The 20,666-nt window shown below is 30.3% G+C and overlaps 3 protein-coding genes across 4 annotated transcripts; all 3 read left to right on the top strand.

The window, feature by feature from the left end:
• Window positions 1-8,406: 8,406 nt before the first annotated feature.
• Window positions 8,407-11,258, top strand: LOC124494030 (alpha-(1,6)-fucosyltransferase). The gene is made up of 6 exons (XM_047057164.2): window positions 8,407-9,257; window positions 9,346-10,100; window positions 10,156-10,267; window positions 10,346-10,497; window positions 10,576-10,723; window positions 10,794-11,258. Exons 1-6 carry the CDS (start codon window positions 8,759-8,761, stop codon window positions 10,991-10,993), a joined length of 1,866 nt encoding a protein of 621 aa, XP_046913120.2. The 5' UTR covers window positions 8,407-8,758; the 3' UTR covers window positions 10,994-11,258.
• Window positions 11,259-11,416: 158 nt separating this feature from the next.
• On the top strand, window positions 11,417-16,393 carry tgo (Aryl hydrocarbon receptor nuclear translocator homolog tgo). 2 transcript variants are annotated; one of them, XM_047057163.2, is made up of 9 exons: window positions 11,417-12,151; window positions 13,562-13,688; window positions 13,759-14,207; window positions 14,307-14,825; window positions 14,895-15,045; window positions 15,110-15,326; window positions 15,398-15,565; window positions 15,644-15,755; window positions 15,820-16,393. In XM_047057163.2, exons 2-9 carry the CDS (start codon window positions 13,567-13,569, stop codon window positions 16,095-16,097), a joined length of 2,016 nt encoding a protein of 671 aa, XP_046913119.2. In that variant the 5' UTR covers window positions 11,417-12,151; window positions 13,562-13,566; the 3' UTR covers window positions 16,098-16,393. The 2 variants fall into 2 exon arrangements, with proteins under 2 accessions (XP_046913119.2, XP_075588175.1); XM_075732060.1 differs by lacking the exon at window positions 11,417-12,151 and adding an exon at window positions 12,594-12,894.
• A 213-nt stretch (window positions 16,394-16,606) lies between these two features.
• Window positions 16,607-20,036, top strand: LOC124494028 (Poly(A) specific ribonuclease subunit PAN3). The gene is made up of 6 exons (XM_075732059.1): window positions 16,607-16,862; window positions 16,926-16,993; window positions 17,064-17,147; window positions 17,340-19,473; window positions 19,550-19,607; window positions 19,688-20,036. Exons 2-4 carry the CDS (start codon window positions 16,962-16,964, stop codon window positions 19,429-19,431), a joined length of 2,208 nt encoding a protein of 735 aa, XP_075588174.1. The 5' UTR covers window positions 16,607-16,862; window positions 16,926-16,961; the 3' UTR covers window positions 19,432-19,473; window positions 19,550-19,607; window positions 19,688-20,036.
• The last annotated feature ends 630 nt before the right edge of the window (window positions 20,037-20,666 follow it).

The raw sequence follows: 20,666 nt of genomic DNA on the forward strand, positions 1-20,666 counted from the left end.
AATAGAAAAAGAGAGAGAGAGAGAGTGAGTGGGAGATGGATCGGTTAGTCGTTTTCGTTGGTTGGTTGGTTGGTCGGTCGGTTATTCGGGATAAATGTGTATCTGGATGGATGAATGGTGTTGATGGTTTGAAACAAGACAACTATTGGATAGATCATGACGACCAACCCCAAATTGTCTAAAACTATGGATAAAGTTGATCTACACACACACACACACACACACAAGTCGTACAAATGAGTGACAGCATCCATCCAAATTTATTTTTTTGGGTTCCACATAAATAGAACAAAAAAAAAGAAAAAGAAAAACACCAGATACAACATCAGCAACAGCAGCAGGAAACATTTCATCTTATATTCTCCCATTCTACATTCATTGCCCCATCGTTTTCTCCAAACTACTGATCCAAAATTTGAACTTTGAAAAAGGGCACAGAAAAAAAGGATAATTTCTTTATGGTTTGACTATTTTATGGTATATTGGATCATCCTTATATGACCAAAAAAATGTTGATGATGACTATACCGACCGCCACCACCACCACCATTATTGAGTATTCAAAATGAATGAATCCTAGAAAAAAATACTCGAAAGTGAACTTTGACATTGACGGTCATTTGGTTGATGATTGTTTCTGTTGACGCCAGTATTCATTTTGGTTGAATCAGAACAGAAGATTTTTTTTTATGCAGTTTATGGTTTTTGATTGCTGTAACATATACATCAAGTAGTAGTCAATGATTGCATGGATTTTCCCAATTGATTGTGAATGAATGTTGTTTCATTGGACCATTCCGTTTCAAAATTCTTGTTTGTCCATTGGATTTTTGGTCATTTTTATTTATTATATCCGGATACAACTCACATCACCATCTTTTATTATGGTAATCACAAAATGACAACAACAACAACAACAAAAAGTTTTCATGATGCTACAAGTGCCATTTTGATTTGGCCTGTTGTTGTTGTTGTTGTTGTTTTCGTTATTGAAACTTCGTTTCTTTTTTTTGATGAAAATTCTAGATTTTTTTTCTATCATTCATGATTAACCCTATGTGTGTAACAAAATAAAAAAAAAGAAGGAATCATAAATCATAAACAATACAACAACAACAACAACAACAACAACGGCGTAAACCGTCGTATTTTTACATTTCGGTTGTTGTTGTTGTTGTTGTTTTATTGTAAATTTCTCCAAGGAACAACAACAACAACAACAACAGCAGCAGAAAAAAAAAGAAAAATTACCGAAAGAAAACAAAACAAAACAAAACAAAAAAAAACATTTAACCCATATTAGTTAAGTCAAGTCATTCATTCATTCATTTAGTATTTAGTTTAGTTAATTTTTTTTTATATATTAGACTTTAGTTGTTCATTAAGTTTGTCTGCCTGTCTTAACTCCCGGTTTTAATAATAATGATGATGATATAATATTAAATTCTTAACTTGACATTCTACATGGTGGTTTATTATTTCATTTAAATAATCACCAAAGAAAACAAAACACAGAAAGAGAGAGCGAAAGCGTAATAATCTAATCTAGTAAGATTTACAGGGATAATTTATGATTAACAACAACAACTGAATTTTTAGCCATTTTATTATTATTATTATTTTAGTGTAGTAGTCATCATCTACCCATCCGCTTTCATATATACACATACACGAAACAGATTTTTTGATCATAATATAATCATTTATACTGCCTAAACCGATGTTTCAATTCTTTATTTTTTTTTTTTTTTGAACACACACACACAAAAAAAATACAAGAATCGTTTTTCTATTGTCAACATAATCTATTACACACACACACACACACATATTTGCTATATCGGTGTATTGTCGTTAATAAAAATCGAGAAAATGGCAAAAAAAAAAAAAAAAAAAATCAGTTCAAAAACAAAAAAAAAAAAAAAAAAAAACGATCAGTTGTTCCAGAAACAGGGTGACATGGCACACACACACACACACACACACACAGGGTTTTTTTTCTGTTTTGAAAAAAACTTTTTTTTGTTCACATTTCTACAACCATACGGCAAATCCATACTAACACGATCGTCATCATCAAATTTGATATTTTCGGTAACAAATAGAAAAAAAACAAGAAAATTTTTTTTTGTCTCTGTCAAAAATTCATCAATGGTCAATAGAGTGTGAAGCAAACTCACACACACACACACACGATTGCATCACTAATTATTCAAAGAATATTGGATATTGGAAAAAAAAACAATGGATGGATAAAAAGAAAGCAAGAAAAAAAATGAATAATTTGAATAATAAAAAAAACATTCACACCGGCCAACAATAGAGTGTGTGCAAGAATATTATTATTATTATCATTTAGATTAATTCTTCATGACAATATGTTCATCATAATCAATCTCATCATTCGCTACTGCTGCTGCTACCGTCGCTATTGTTGATTATCAATATATTCGCTACTGCTGCTGCTACCGTCGCCATTGTTGATTATCAATATAAATTCTATGAGAATTCAGCAATAACAACAACAACAAAAAAGAGTTGAAGCCGTTTTTTTCCTGAATTTCTAAATTCTACGGTTGTGATTGAGCCAGAATCAAAAAATAAAAAAAAAATAAAAAATAATCGGATATTCAGCCATAGTGAATGGTAAATGTGTTCAATATGTATGTATATGAATGGTGGAAAAAAAATGAGATAACAAAAAAAAAACAAATTCACATGGATTATATATATACACACATATTCACAACCATAGTCAACTTGTTTTGTATGATGATGAATCAAATTCTTGATATTGAAATTGTTGTTCAATTATTCTTTGACTTTTTTTGGATTCGGTTTTCTTTTCTTTTCTTTTCATTCTAGTTTTTTTTTCATGGATAAACGACATAATAATGATGATGATGATGATGATAATAATAATTCTATTTCAAACGACAACAAAGAATTCATTTGAACGCTTGATTTGTTCGATCATTCGTTTGGTGTGTATAACCAGAAATTGTGCATATTGTTGTTGTTTACTGAATTAAACTTCAATATAATATATCCAACTACAGCAACAAAATATGGATATGGATGATGAAGATGAACCAAAAAAAAAAAAAAATGGTCAGTCAACGGTGTCATTGGTGATAAGAGAACATTATTACTTTTTCTATGATTCTTTGTCGCTACTGCTGATATTCTTCTTGGCCAAAATTTTTTTTTTTTTTGGTCCTTTGCTTCTTGTATGTTTGATTCGTTGGCTGGTTGGTTGTTTGTTGTTGTTGTTGTTGTTGTCCACTGGATACAATTGACCATTGTTCATATTTTTTTTTTAATTTATTTATTCATCCATTCATTTTCAGCTAATAATCTTTTTTTCTTTTCTTTCTTACAAGAAATTCTGAAATTTTTTTTCTCTCATTGCCACATTGGTGAAAACAATATCCGATTCTTTCTTCGGCCAATGGTTTGTTTAGAAAAAAAAAATTCTTGATTATTCACCGACAACAACAACCATATTCCAGAAACAATAATAACAAGCACACACACCTGAAAAAAAACACACACACAACACTTGTATTTCCAGTAGCTCAAAACATTGGAACAAAAAATCATCAATTGAATTATTATTGTCATCAAACTCCGAGAAATAAAAAAAACTAACTTCACATATTTCATATGATCCGATGGTCAAAGCAACAACAACAACAAAATTGGATATTTTGGATCTAAATATGACTAATAGGCTTATCTATTTCATTCATACGAATTCGAATTCGAATTCTATTTCAACTTATTTAGGTCCAAAAAAAAAAATAAGAAATAGATAAATCAATCGATTGATCTGTGTGTCTCATTTTTTCGACTTATGAACTGTGATAATAATGATGATGAAGATTTGATCTTCAAAAGATGAGAAATAACACGACGACGACGATGACCAATGTGCATTGACAGAATTATTTTCGAATAACGGATATTCTTCTTTTCAATAATAATCATATTCTCTTTTTTCTTCTTCATTGATAGATTGCTACAACAACAACAACCAATATAATAATAACCAAACAAACGGCTAATAACCACCATCATCACCAACATATGAGCAATGCACAAACACACACACACACACACACACAAACATCAGAAGAAAAAACCAGATAAATTCTAATTGAAATGATATGATATAACCCTCCCCATAAGAAACGACGATGGGACAACCAAAATAAAAAAAAAGATTGAATAAAAATCCATCATTGATGAAAGTAAAATATTTTCCCATCAACAAATCAAATTTATATACGGATTATTTTGTTTATGATGATCACTAAATGAATTTCAACATAATTTTCTCTCTCTTTTTTTTTTTGATCGTCCAATGTCCAATGTGACATTATATATACACCATCTTCTTTTCAAATGTAAAAAATATGAATGAACAAGAAATATTCCTAAAAAAAAACTAACAAAATTCTTTAGCCTTTTTGTGATGATCATAATGAGATTCAATAAATCAGAAACGATTTTTTTTCTTCTTTTTTTTGATTTCGTTTTGTACAGCTACTTATTGAATCAGAATCCAGCTTATAATTTCTCTTTTTTTTTGATTTGACTTTTTTTTCTGCTGGTGTCTTTGGATAGCTCGGGTCAATTTATTTTTTTTGTTGGTGAACAAAAATATGGTGATGATGGCGGTGGCCTGGTTCTGGATGGAATAAAAAAAAAAGAAATGTGATAATTTTGAATGACATTTGTTTGTTTGGATATTCGAAAATTTTGTGTCGAAAGAAAGAAAGAAAGAAAAAAAATAATTATATTTTCGAGACCAGTTTTTTTTTTGTTTTTTGTTTTTGTTTTTTACAAGAATCCTCGACAACAGCAAAGATGATATAACATGATTTTTTGTTTCGTCTTCATCTTTTTCTTTTGGTTTTTTTCTTTTACATTTTTTTTGTTGCCTATTCTTCTATTGGTGTTAATGTCAAAAAATTGGACAATGGTCATAACACACTTACACACACACACACTGGTGTATCCAGTTTGGTTTGACAGTTTTGTGAATTTTTTTTTTCTCTCTCTCTCTCTTACTTATGGATTTTATAATTCTGTTGGAAGTGAATGGAGAGAGAGTGAGAAACATGTTTCACTCTTTGGATAGAAAAGATTCTTCTTCTAAAATGTTTCTGAAACATTTTTTTTATATATTCTGTCCATTTGATTTAAATAATAATGATATTTTCTGTTTTATTTTTGTTTCATTCGAAATAAACACTTGTCATCAACATCATTTTTTCATCTTCTTCTAGTCATGGATTGTCAATTTGTATTTTTCTGAAATTTTTTTTTATATTATTATTTTTGATTTAGTAAACAAGTGGTGGATTGTAATTCAATTACAAATGTGTTAGTATTGTGTGTGTGTGTGTGTGTGTCTCAAAAGCACAAAGGTCACTCACATGGATCAATCGATCGATTAAACGTTCAAGGGCATTTAGGGTCAATTAAATTTTCAACAAAGGAAAAACGAAAAAAAAAATTGAATTTGAACTCTATTGGATGAGAGCAATTTTTTTTTCTTCTATTTATTTGTTTCACAGAACAGAAAAAAAACTCTGAATTATTTATAGAATTAAATTGACCAGAAGTGTCAGAGCATCATATCAAGCGAAAACAAAAAAAAAATGGCCAATGGGTAAGATATACGAATCGGACAAAATCGACCGAAACTCAGACACACATACAAAGAAAAATGACCCGAATCAATGAATGGAATCATCATCAGATGTCGATAATAATTTAAATAAACAACTCGATCCATTTTGGTTATTGGTATCTATCTTGGTGGATTTGGTATATTTGCGGTTATATACACAGCTACATTATATATAGTATATATAGTAGTATTAATGATTGGAAACGATCTAAATGATGATGAAAATGATTAAACTTTGATCATTGTACACATATATTCTCCTTACATCCACCATAATGATTAGTCTTTGATATCAATATTTTTGGATTCTCTTTTTCTCTTTTTGCAATAATGAAATGTATATATCGATAATCAGATGATGATGATGATGATGATGATCATTGATTAGAGTAAAAATGTATGTATTGTTTCACAAAAACTTACAACTGGTTTACTGAATATTTTTTTTGTTTCTTGAATTTGAAAGACATTTGTCATATGGCCAACATGTGCCATTCTGTTCTGATGCTGATCATGGCAATGATGATGATGATGATGGTGATGATGATGTTGCTGTTGCTGTTGTTATTATTGTGATGACAAAATTAGATTATCGAATTGCACTCTGGTGAATTCGCCTTTATATTCATTTGTCTCTATCTCTTTTTCTTTGATGTTTTCACAATAGAATCTTTTGCAAACAGTGTTATGACTATGGTGTTGACCATCAACATCATCATCAACATTTATTTTGTGAATAGAAACATTTGTAATGTTTAAGGATAGAAAACAAAACAAAAACAAAAACGAAAAAAAGAAAAAAAAATTCTTCGGCGCCATCATTTCACCAAAAAAAAAAAAAATTCATTCACAGCCAGTCAACAAACACATCCCCCATTTTATTTTCGGTTCTGGTCTATTTGCCCGATGATGATGATGATGATGGTGATGAAAACAGCAATCAATTTACAATGTAAATAACCAAATTATTATAATAAATAAAGACCAAAAACACACATACATCGACACCCGAATAACCGAAATGGCAATGAATGAATGAATAATAGCCACCAACAGGGTGAAATATATGGAACGATCCAAAAAAATGACAACCGATGAACCATTTCGAATGAACCAAAAAAAAAAAAAAAAAAAGATTCGATTCTATTTCGACCACGAGCTGTTATTTTGTTTTTTTTTTTTTTTTTTTTTTTTTTTTTTTTTTTTTTTTTTTTTTTTTTTTTTTTTTTTTTTTGGGGTGGGTGGGAGTGTTTTATTTGCGAAAATTAATACGTTCGATGTTTTCAAAAATAAACAAACAAACAAACAAACAAACATTGAATGACATTATTCGTTGAAGCCATTTAATTATTGTATATTCACAATTCTGTCCGATTTGATGATTTTAACCACTGCGAGAGAGAGAAAAAAAAGAGCAACGAAAGCAAATTTTTTTTTTTGTTTCAATTTGCAAAATTCGTGATTCATACATATTCGTTTTAATCATGAAAAATCTCAGTAACACACACACACACACACACACACAGAATATGTGATTCATATTTTTTTTCTTGTGAAACAAACAAACTAAAAAAAAATGGATATTAAAAATCTGGAACCAGAGCAACTTTTTTTCTGTTGTTTTTTTTTTTTTGATTCTCTAGTTTGATCTAATAATCAACGACATGATGATGATGATGATGATGGAAAAAAGTACCCGTTGTCACCGTTGTTCATTGTTGTTGATTTAATAATCGAATCGACAAACAAACAAACGAAAGCAAAAAAAAAAAAAAAACATTCGATAACCGGCCTATGGCCAGAGAGCGAGCGACAAAACTTTGTGTGTGTGTGCATGGTGCAAAAAATTTTTTTTTCTTGTTTTGATTTTTTTTTACCGAAATCTAAAACTTTTTGTTTCTTCATAATTTTTTTTTCTGTTGTTGTTGTTGTTCCGGATTATATAATTACGTTATGGTATTGGTCAAAAAATTTTTATGGATCGAAAATTTGTATTGCACTGGTGTTTTTTTTTTTTTTTTTTTTGCACACATACATCGTAATCGGCCCTTTTTGGTTCCATGATGGCATTGATGATCAGAATAGATCTTTTCTTTAATACTCAAAATCATCAAATGATCATCATCACAAATAGAATGAATTCACATCATCATCTAATGAGCTTTGATTGGAATTGTATCGAATCGAATCGAATTGAATCAGATCGAATAGAAAATGAACATTCGTTTCATTGGATGATGATGATAAACATCTTTATGACTTTTTTGTCACATTATACATTTAAGAACAAACAAAAAAAAACATGATTCAACCGAATAGAATTCCGAATATTCTTCAACAAAATATGATGACAAAAATGATAACAACAAATCCATTTGGGTGTCAATGTACAGAAAAAAAATGTCATATTCTATAATGACTGTTAATTATGGAGCACATAGAAATTCTTTTCAAATCTCTATATATATAAATATCCATCATCAATCGTTAAGAATTATATCGATGAATGAATGAAAAGATTCACATTTGTCTATCGAATGATTATTTCCAAGATTAATGAATTTGATTAGATTATCATTAGATGATTTTTTTTATCGTTTACTCATCCCCCCCAAAAAAACATCTATTAAAAAAAACCGGAATTACGAATCAAATGAAAAAAATTCTCGAGTTACATACTATATGAATGGCTACCCGAAATTGTTACCATTCATTCATGGTTTGCAGACGATTTTTTTTTCACTTCATCACTAAAAATGGTTCTGATGCATTGAATCAGGCAAATTCTTTTCATAAACATGAGCAAAGAGAATTTGTTCTCTGTTAACCATGAATAAACGGTATTTTTGTTTATATTAAATCAGCAAAAGAGAAGAAACAAACGAAACAAAACAAAAAAAAATCCGGGATATACTGGATCATCATCGTCATCATCATCATCATCATCATCAACAACAACAACAACATCATTCTAATAAGGTCACAGAGAATTTTATTTTGAAAAAAAATCACATTCAAATGTATTTTAAAAACAACGGCAGCCAAATTCATTGACAAATGTTGTTTACGTTTTTTTCGATAAACAATTTTACCAAATATTTTATCCTTTTCTTTTTATTGATATTTTTATTGATACTCATATCGAATGTACCATTCGGTTTTTTTGGTCATTCGAATGACAATGAAAATATTGATTCATCAACCGAAATAATATTGGCCCGTTTAAGTCGGGCTATGGCTGAATTGACAGCACTTAAATCACAAAATGAAGAACTTAGAAATCTTATACAAAATTTTATTCCACAATTACAATTGAATGATGATATCCATAATGGTGATGATCGAATGGCTTCAATTCATTCATCATACATTGGTCATAAACAGTTTGATGGTGCAAATTCAATATTCTCATTAGATTCACAATTTGAATTTAGTCGACGAAAATTAACGACCGATGTGAATGAATTATGGAATTATATTCGTACAGTAGAAACGACAAAAGCTGAAACGAAAAATTTTGTCAAAGAACTTAAAAATAGTCTACTATTTGATCTGGGTATGTAAATAAATTTTTTTTTCATTATTCCACAATTACTTACTATATGAATTTTAATCTAATTTTAATCACCCATTAATGGGTGTAGTCATCATCGCTAAACGTGATGAACGATCCAGATATAAACAATTGGAACTATTATCCAATTATATACAGAATCGAATTCATGAATTACAGAATCCAAAAGATTGTAAAACAACTCAAAAAATTGTTTGTACACTGAACAAAGGCTGTGGATTTGGCTGTCAGATTCATCATCTATCCTATTGTATGGTTATTGCTTTAGCTACTAAACGCACTCTGATATTGAATTCACAGAATTGGCGTTATGCAAATAAAATTCATGGCTCATCAACAGCTAAATCTTCATCATCATCATTATGGGAATTGGCATTCCAACCGCTCAGTCATACCTGTCTAAATGATTCAGGTTCACCACGTACAAATTGGCTCAATTCTATTGATCATAATCATCATCATCCACGAAATGTTCAAGTAATTGATCTGCCGATATTAGATTCATTGAGACCACGACCACCTTATCTTCCATTAACAATTCCGCAAGAGATATCAAATGAATTAACTACATTACATGGTTCACCATTTGTTTGGTTTATTGGACAAATATTACGATACATAATGAAACCATCGGATGAAATTGAACAATTTCTTTCGATGAAACGAAGTAAATTTAATTTCAAACATCCAATCGTTGGTGTTCATGTACGACGAACAGATAAAATCAATACCGAAGCTTCATTTCATTCGTTATCTGAATATATGATACATGTTGAAGATTATTTTGATCGTTTAGAATTGTTCAAAAAACGTCAAAATGATGAGGTATTTTTTCTCTGGTGAAGAATTCCATTTTACTGATGATTTTTACCTTTTGCAGACAACCACCAAACGTATTGTATATTTGGCTACCGATGATTCTAGTGTATGGAGAAAAGAAGTGCCGAAATTTGAAAAGAAGGGCTATAAATTTATTGGTGATTCTGAAATTTGTATGTTGTTTTTTTTGTTTGTTTGTTTATTGAATGATTTTTTACAATTTTTTTTCCAAAATGTTTTATCCTAAACAGCCGATACAGCTAGCGTTAATCGTCGATATTCATTTGATTCGCTCAAAAATATTATTCTTGATGTATGGATGTTGAGCGAAACAGATTATATTGTCTGTACGTTTAGCTCACAAGTTTGTCGATTAGCATATGAATTAATGCAATCGAAAAATGTAAGTGAAACAAAAAAAATGTTCAACAATTTTTATTTTCATTTATTCGATTTTTTTTTATCATTCAAACATTCATAGCCTGCTATTGATCGTTCTAACAATTTCTTTTCACTTGATGATATTTATTATTTTGGTGGTCAAAATAGCCATAATCAAATAGCCATATTAGATCATGAAGCAGCAACCAAAGATTCCGAGATAAACATCAAACGTGGTGATATAATTGGTTTGTTGACATTGGTTTTTTTTTGACATTTTTTTTAGATAACTAACTAATTAAAAAAAATCATCAACAGGTATTGCTGGTAATCATTGGAATGGCTATAGTAAAGGCATTAATCGTGTTACACAACAAGATGGTCTTTATCCGGGATTTAAAACCAAAGAAAAAATCGAAACAGCTAGTTTTGAATTGTTCAAAGATTTTAAAGATTCTCATCATCATCCAAAACATAATACAGACAGACGACGACGACGACAAAATCAACCAAATTGAATGAGTAATTTTTTTTTTGTTTCATTCTAGTAGAAAATTTCATTGTCTATCTGTAAATATTATTATCACTCTGTGCAATATATGAATCTATTTTTTGTTGTTTTTTAATTCGTTTCTCATTTTTTTTTATCTTATTATTATTTGATCCCAAAAAAAAGATGTATTTTTTGTGATATCTTTTCCAAACCTGAATATACATGAATATAATTAGGTTTTAATGAATTTTTTTTTCTGTATATGATAAATAAAGTATTAATTAATTGAAGATGATGATGATTATTAAAATCCATAATGGATGGATCGAATATATATTCTTTATTTTTTTTTTAACTAATGACAAGTGCTGCAATCTAGTGGTCGTATGGAATTTTTATTTCTATTCTTGACCACTGCTGCTGCTGCTTCTGCTGTTGATAATGATGATGATGATGCTGTTGCACCTATAATAATAACAAACCACTACAAACATATTCGAGTCGAATAAATCGCGGCCAAATATAATGTGAAAGAAAACTTGAATGAATGAAGAAGAAGAAGAAAAAAAAAAAAAGAAAAACAGTTGACCAGGTGTCATCCATTGAAATATCTGGATGGATGGATGGATGGATGGATGTATAGATAGATAGAATGGTATACTTTGTGTGAACGTCTTTTTTTTCATTTGGCTATTGTCCGAGTAGGTTGAGCTCATCATCATCATCATCAACAACAACAACAACAAAAATCATAATAACTCAATGTAATACGTCAACAACAATTCATTTTTCATATGATGTTCAATTGTTTTTTTTTGTTTTCGTTTCTTCATCATTTGACCATTTATTTTTGGCCAGTTTAAAGTGGATGTGAAGGGAAAAAAGTTACCCGAATTCTCCACTACCCATCTTTATTCATTATTTGACGACGACAATCTAAGAATCTCACACGCAATTTAATAATTTACATCACCTGTGTGTGTGTGTGTTGTTACAATCTTACAGTTAATGATATGTGATGATTGGATCGAATTGATTTGTGAATCAAGTGAATTTTTGAAATTTTCAAATGAATCCCGTTATTCTCGGATGTTTGTTGATCATCGAATCAAATTTCAATTTCCCATTTTCATTGTAATCAATTTTTTTTTTGAATAAATACAAAAATTTTCTACTACAAAACGTAAGTATCTACCATTCGATTTTAATGATTTATCCGTTTTTATGAATTCCAAAAAATAATAAACAGTAGCTATATTGATAAGCTATTTGTATTACAAAAATTCAGTAGCATTATGATTGTTTTCATTCATTTCGAATCCTCATTGTGAATCCAGTTCCCCTCCCCATAAATAACCACTATTATATTCTTTTATTTTTGATGATGATGTTATTATTATATATTGTATATACTACCAACACGCTCTCATTCACATATATATACAAAACACACACATCATGAATTCATATATTGGATTCAATATTTGAATCGGTCGTCGAAACGAAGTGGCATACATACAACACAAACACGACATAGAAAGAAGATGTGTTTGTGTGTTCTATGTATATTTATTTAACATTTATTCAAGTATCAGGATCATACTACACACAAAAAAATATAAAGTGAGAGAGAGAGAGAGAGAGAGAATCCATACTTGTGTGCTCATTTTTTTTTTGCCAGAAAAAAATTTTCGGCTCGATCCTATTTTTTTCCATATCATTCATACATCATACAAATGAATATTCCAAACACACACACACACACCATGCTTATTATTCATTCGAAAATTATATGAACCAAAATTGAAAGGCTAGAATTTTTTTTTTACGAATGAAAACCTGTGCAATATCCATCCATCTATAGATCTCAATCATTATCATCAATCTTTTTTTTATATTTTAAATTCGATTCTCGATTTTTGAAAGGTAATTATTCATTTTCAATATGATACAACATTCTTCGAATGAATTTTACATTTTTTTGACGCGGTATCCTTAGGCGTTTACATTCTCCTCTTCTATGCTAAAGAAGAAGATATATTCATGAACCACCACCCATTTTTGCGATTATCTTCTGTATGTTTTTTTTTTGTTGTAATCATGGTGATGATTATGGTCATAATTCATTGAGGCCTTCGGCTACAAAATAAGGGCCACCTTTTTTTAATATAATGACGACGACAACGTATCCGGATCAAACGTTGTTATGTTGCCCGTGTTGTAGACGAGACTTTCCCCTCTTATTAACATTAGTCTTTTCGATGATGATGATGATGATCTCACTTGTTCTTACATAGGGTTGTTGTTTTGCTTACAGATAATCATTGATGTCTTCAGAATAGTGGCGGTCAGGTCCGGCCTACAATCACGTTTTTTCTCCTCTCTGTGTTTGTTTGTGTGTGTACGGAATCGATCTAATTAGTTTAATATTTTTTTTCCACTTCAAATATTGACTCGACAAATTCATTCATTTTTCATATGTCGAGTTCAAACACACACACACACAACAACAACAACTTTTAAGTTTACCTGTCGGTCTAATTTTTTTTTTACTTTTTTTCATTCCGACAATTGTAAAACGAAAATCTAATAGTTTGAATGAAGATTCGTCAATCATTCGATAATTTTGATAACGATAATAATAGTAACAACAATAATAATAATAACAACAACAACACTATGGATGACGACACTGTACAGGATAAGGAACGATTTGCAAGGTATGAAATTTTATAACTTTTTAAAAATTAAAACAAAACAAAAATAAATGAATGAATTTTTTTTCCACAGAGAAAATCATAGCGAAATTGAACGTCGTCGTCGAAATAAAATGACTGCTTATATAACTGAATTATCCGATATGGTACCAACATGTTCAGCATTAGCAAGAAAACCGGATAAATTAACAATATTACGTATGGCTGTTGCACATATGAAATCATTACGAGGAACAGGCAACACAAACAATGATGGAACATATAAACCATCATTTTTAACCGATCAAGAATTAAAACATTTAATACTTGAAGCGGCTGATGGTTTTCTTTTTGTTGTTTCATGCGATTCCGGTCGTATTATCTATGTTTCAGATTCTGTTACACCAGTACTCAATCATTCACAATCAGATTTTTTTAACACTTGTATCTATGATTTAATTCATCCTGAAGATGTGGAAAAAGTTCGTGAACAACTTTCCACTCAAGAATCGCCTAATGGTGGCCGTATATTGGATCTTAAAAGTAAGAGTCATTGTACAAAACTTTTTTTTTTTGATCGATTGATTTGAATAAATGAATGGAAATATGGTTTTTTTTCTTTTCTTTTATATTGAACTATAGCCGGAACTGTAAAGAAAGAAGGCCATCAATCTTCAATGAGACTTTGTATGGGTTCACGTCGTGGTTTTATTTGTCGTATGAAAATTGGCAATCTTCCTTTGGATGCAATTGCGCCCAATCATTTACATCGAATCCGTCAACGAAGTGGTCTTGGTGCTAGTATTGATGGTAATCATTATGCAGTTGTCCATTGTACGGGTTATATTAAAAATTGGCCACCATCCGGCGTTCAAATGGAACGACTTGATACTTCGGATGAAAATCATGCTGTTAATAATTGCTGTTTAGTTGCAATTGGCCGTCTACAAGTAACATCGGTTCCAAATACTAATGATTTAATGGCCACCAATGCAAACAATGAATTTATTTCAAGACATACATTGGATGGAAAATTTACTTTTGTTGATCAACGTGTAACGAATATACTTGGCTATCAACCACAAGAATTATTGGGTAAAATTTGTTTCGATTATTATCATCCGGAAGATCAAAGCCACATGAAAGAAAGTTTCAAACATGGTATGTCATGACAATCATAATCAATCATAATCGATCCATTTATTTTGTGTTTTTTTTGCCCAACAATAGTTCTCAGCCTAAAAGGACAAGTAATGTCCGTTATGTATAGATTTCGAGCAAAAAATTGTGATTGGGTCTGGTTTCGTACTAGTAGTTTTGCATTTCATAATCCATATACTGATGATGTTGAATATATTGTCTGTACAAATTCGTCTACAAAGTAAGTTTTTTTTTTAAATAATTGATTTGATTTTTGATTGATAATAACCATATTTCTTATTCAGAAACATGCATCACAATGAAGGAATAATAAATGAAACACAGACATCTGTATCATCAGCTGTTGATAATGGACAACAATCTCAACATTATGGTCAACAAAATGCCGCCCATCAACAACATATGGGAACAATGGGTCTAAATCCAATAACAAAAACTGATTCAACCATTGATTCATATAATCTTCATCGAGTCAATGATTCATCAATGTATAATCAAATGGTAGATTTAAAATCATGAAGATTATTTTCATTTTTGCCTATAATTGAATCATTTATTTTTTTTGTTATCAGCCCTATTCTATCTATTCGGATCCAAATGTCATTGGTTACAATCCAAATGGATTATTATCAACACCAATGAATACCGCTGAAATGGCAACAACACAAAGTAGTCCATCATTAAATAAAATGGTATCCAGTTCCTCGAATGAATCTTGGGCAACGCGAAACATGACTAGAGTATGTTTACAACAATGATAGCTGTTTTTTTTTGAATTTTATATACTAACATACTTTTTGATTTTGAAAATCAATTAGACTGAAACTTATTCCAATCAATCCGGTGCTTATAATCAGGTTAGCCCATCACGTAGTCCATCAGCTGGAGCACCAACTTATACACAATTGGGCACAACATCCACACGACCTGGTAAGAATTTATTTAATAATTTGATTTTTTTCAATTTTACCAATTTGTATAATTTAATAATAAGCAATGTGGACACAATGGTCACAAAGTGGAAATGAACATCAACAATCTGCACCACCTCCACCACCACCACCGAATATGACGCCAAACAATACAATAATTACTGGCCAACAACAACAACAGCTTGCAAATTCTCATCAATCACAACAGCAACAACAACAACCATCTCAACAACAACAATCACAACAACCACAATCAGAAATGGATATGTTACATATGTTAGGACAACAAGATCAAAATTCATTTGAAGATTTAAACATGTTTAATTCATTTAATGAATGAAATTGATACATTACATACAATGAATGGGGACCACCACTTATGTACAAAGCATCATCAAATTTAACTAAATAAGAATATATCAATTATTTTATTTATATAATATACAAAGAAATTATTATTTCGTACATTATTTTCTGATACAAATTCCAGAACATTTATATATTGATACAAAATAATAATACAGTAGTAGTGCATAAAAAAATATACAAACATAGAAAATTTTCATATCAATCAATCAATTTTTTTTTTATTCTAATAATTTAAAAAAAAAAATACAACCAAATGCAAACAGTGTACATTTCATCACATTTTGATCAATTATTATTATTGATTGTAAAATTTTTCACTATTAATCACCATTCCAGAATCCGGTACATAATTTAAAAAAAAAATAGAAAGAATGAAATAAAACAAAAGAAGAAAAAAAAATTCAAATAGAAAAAAACTTTTTTGGAAATTTTTATCAAATTTGACGAAACAAAAAAAAATTTCCCAGAAACATCAATGTTTGTGTTTGTGTGTTGTTGTCATCTTGTCTCGTTCTTCTCTCTCTCTCTCTCTATACCTCTCTCTGTCTCTTTCTTTCTTATTTTTTCATTCACGTACTGTGTATTTTTGTTTTGCGTGAGTCAAACCGTCCACCGTCCGTTTTTTTTTTGTTTTGTTTTGTTGTCTCTTTTTTTCCCCCTCTATTTGTTTATTTGTGTGTGTGTGTGTGTTGAATCTGGAATCTCTGTTTGTTTGTTTTGTGTGTGTGTGTGTGTGGTAAGCTAATTTTTATTAATTAAAATCAAAATAAAAGATTTAATTTTAAAATAAATTTAACAGTGATAATTGATCAAATGGATTGATTTGGACGGATGGATGGTTTTTATTAAATTTCAATCCATATTGTGGTATGACCATTTTTATTGATTATTTGAACATCAATAATAACATTTGTCATCATTTATATATCAACGACAGCGATAGGAAATTGATCAACATCATGGATGGCTTATTGCCATCATCAACGACAACAACCAATGGAAATACGAAAGTGATTAACAGGTAAACATCTCAAAAAAAAAAATAATTCGATCATCTTGATGAAATGAATTTCGTTTCAACGATGATGATGATGATGATGATAATGACGATAATAATCAGAAAAAAATGTGCTGTTTATTCATTGCCATTTTCTTCTCTTATATCCCCATATTTTGCTCAATATCACCTTTATCAAATGTAAACAAAAACAAGTTTCTTTCCAAATCCTGTAACGACAACAAATCGAGATTATCTTAATTCAACTATATCACAAGCACAAGCAGTTGATTATTTTGGTCTTGATCATCAATCAACAGCCGGATTACAGCAACAACCGGATGTTACACATTCGAATAATTATGCAGCGGTAGTTGCGGCAGCTGCCGCTGCAGCAGCAGCAACAGCTTCAGCATCGATGCCTTCAGAATCATCTCATCATCATTATGGTTCGACACCATATGTGACAACAATGGCTGCCGATAATGTGATTGCCGCATTCTATGACCATCATCATCATCAACAACAACAACAACAGCACCAACAACAACAACATCATCATCATCATCACCATCAGCAGCAGCAGCAACAACAACAGCATCAAGCTGCACACGTAATCACTTCACGTTTATCTCAATTAAATATTGATTCAACTAATGTGACAACACAAGCACAAATACAAAAATCTGTTCAATATCCGAATCATGATCTAAATTCTTCATCTTCATCATCATCGATGTTACAACATCAACAACAACATAATTCGACTACAACAAAGCCACCGCCATCATCTTTATTATCATCAACATCAACTACGACCACTGCAGCCATAATTACTTCACAACAACAACAACAGCCACAACAAATTGTTGATAATTCGAATGCATCATTTTTTATTGCCGATTCAATACGTGAAGAATTGACACGAAGGATGGCTAAAACTCAGGAAATGGTCTCTGAAACGACAAATATCGAAATACCAGCCAAAGTTGATGTGTTCATTGATTTGATACAAATCGAACCATTATCTGGAGCCAGTTCATTTACATTCAACGGTATGATATCAACTGTTTATCGTGGAACAAATAGCGAAACTGGTCAGTTGTTTTGTTTACGAAGGTTTCATGCATTTCAACCGAATACAGCCAATGCTAAATTGTTGATGGGCACAATAGAATCATGGAAAAGGATCCAACATCCAAATATAATAGCATTACGGCAGGTTTTCACTACAAAAGCTTTTGGTGACAGTTCTGTGATATTTGTCTATGATTATCATCCACTCTCCACAACTATCATGTCCTGTTATTTTTCCAATCAATTAAATTCTCTTGGAGGTGGCCATTCAACAACAATGACAATGAATGGTTATTCAACATCATCACGACCATATAGTCAACAGCAGCAGAATACTCGAAAATTTTTACCTGAACAAACCATATGGAATTTTATCATACAAATATCATCGGCGTTAAGAACAATCCATCAATCTAATCTAGCATTTCGATCATTAGATCCTACGAAAATTCTCATTACAAGTGGTTTGAATGGTACCCATTCAAGTGCCAATCGTGGTCGTGATGCTCGTGTTAAACTTAGTTTCTGTGGTGTAACCGATATTCTTACATTGGATACAATCCATCCTTCTACTAATCATAGAGCATTCATACAACATTTACAACAAGAGGATCTAATCCTATTTGGTCGGCTTTGTTTAGCCATTGCATCAAATTCATTAACAGCATTCACCGCCCTACAACGTGATCATCATAGTAATCTTCAAGAATATCTTGATTCTATGCCTCGTTCATATTCGAATGACTTAAGAAATTTGATCATGTATTTAATATCATTTAAAACAAATTCAGCAAATAAGCCACGATCTATTGATGATATAATGCCAATGATTGGCGCACGTTTCTATATGCAGCTTGATTATTTCTATCTTAGATATGATTATCTTTATGATGAACTAGCCAAAGAAGTTGATAATGGTAGGTTATTACGTTTATTATCCAAATTAGGAACAATCAATGAACGTCCTGAACATCAACTTGATCCTACTTGGTCGGAAACTGGTGATCGTTATATGTTGAAATTATTTCGCGATTATCTATTCCATCAATGCGATGAAGCTGGTAAACCATGGCTTGATCTTGGTCATATCATATCAAATTTAAATAAATTCGATATAGGATCCCCTGAAAAGATTTGCCTAATTTCACGTGATGCACAGAATGTAATTATTGTTTCATTTGAAGAATTGAAACGTTGTTTCGAAGCAGCAATCAATGATTTAATGCAATGATGATGATGAGAAAAAAAAATGCCAAAGCAACTAGAAAAAATGGTAAGTATTTTTAATTTATATTGATGACGCAAATTCCTAAATTGACTGACATTTTTTTTTCTTCCGGGTTTTTTAGCGGAAATTTTTTTTTGCTTAGCCAATATTGCTTTTGACTATACACGAATCATCATTAGGTTTGTATTGAGAAAGAAAAAAAAGGATAAAACGTTCCTAATTGTTTTTTTTTTTTTTTGAAACCATTTTTTCCTGACAGCCACCTGAAAATTCTTTTTATCATGAATAAAAATATCACCAACAATTCGAACAAACAATAAAATGTGCATTCGGGCAAATAAACAAACAAACAAACAAAAAAAAATCCATATCCAAACCCAAACTATATAAATAATTGATAGAGACCAACCAACAAACACACCACACCACACACATACATACATTGGTAACCAGAATGTTACGCCTATAACCTGATATATGGTTACCATATATGGATAAAAAAAAGATACAAATGATGGAAACAAAATCGGATATCCGGAAAAGTAAAAATAAAAAAAAAATTATGAATAATTCACATTAACACAAACATACAAATCCATTAAGAAAAACTCGACATTATTTGTATTTGACTATATAAAATTTTATCATCATCAATCTTATATATTTCAATATATTCATCAAAAAAAAAGAAAAAAATCGTTATAAATATTTTTTTATATTTACCACCACCACCACCATTACAACATCTCGTCATCCCTGTCAACCATTATTATTATCCGCCCATATGAATTTGGTGAAGAAAAAGGAAAAAAAACAAAATACATCATTGACCATCTCATTGAATGTTTTTTTTTCTCCTCTATTATTATTATTTTGGTCAATTTTCTTCTCTTTTTTTTTTGCTTATGCGGTCATCGTATATGTAGTATTAAAAAAAAATGGTGAAAATTGCTGAAATGAAATTTTATTATTATTAATTAATTATTATTATTTTTGCTAATAAAATTTGGAATTGGATACATTAACCAGAATAATTTGTATAATATGGGAGGAATTTTTTTTTTTTTAAAGAAAGTCATTTCATTGTGGAATAACCGAATGAGGATTAACCAGAATTTTATCGCCTATATATATTTAGTTTATATTCAGAATTTCGAATAATAAGTCGAAATAGATTCAAATGTTTTTAATACGTCATCATCTACGTGTATACAACAACCGTTTTTTTTTGTTTTTTT

Source organism: Dermatophagoides farinae, chromosome 6 (assembly GCF_024713945.1).
Source record: "Dermatophagoides farinae isolate YC_2012a chromosome 6, ASM2471394v1, whole genome shotgun sequence".
NCBI lineage: Eukaryota > Metazoa > Arthropoda > Arachnida > Sarcoptiformes > Pyroglyphidae > Dermatophagoides > Dermatophagoides farinae.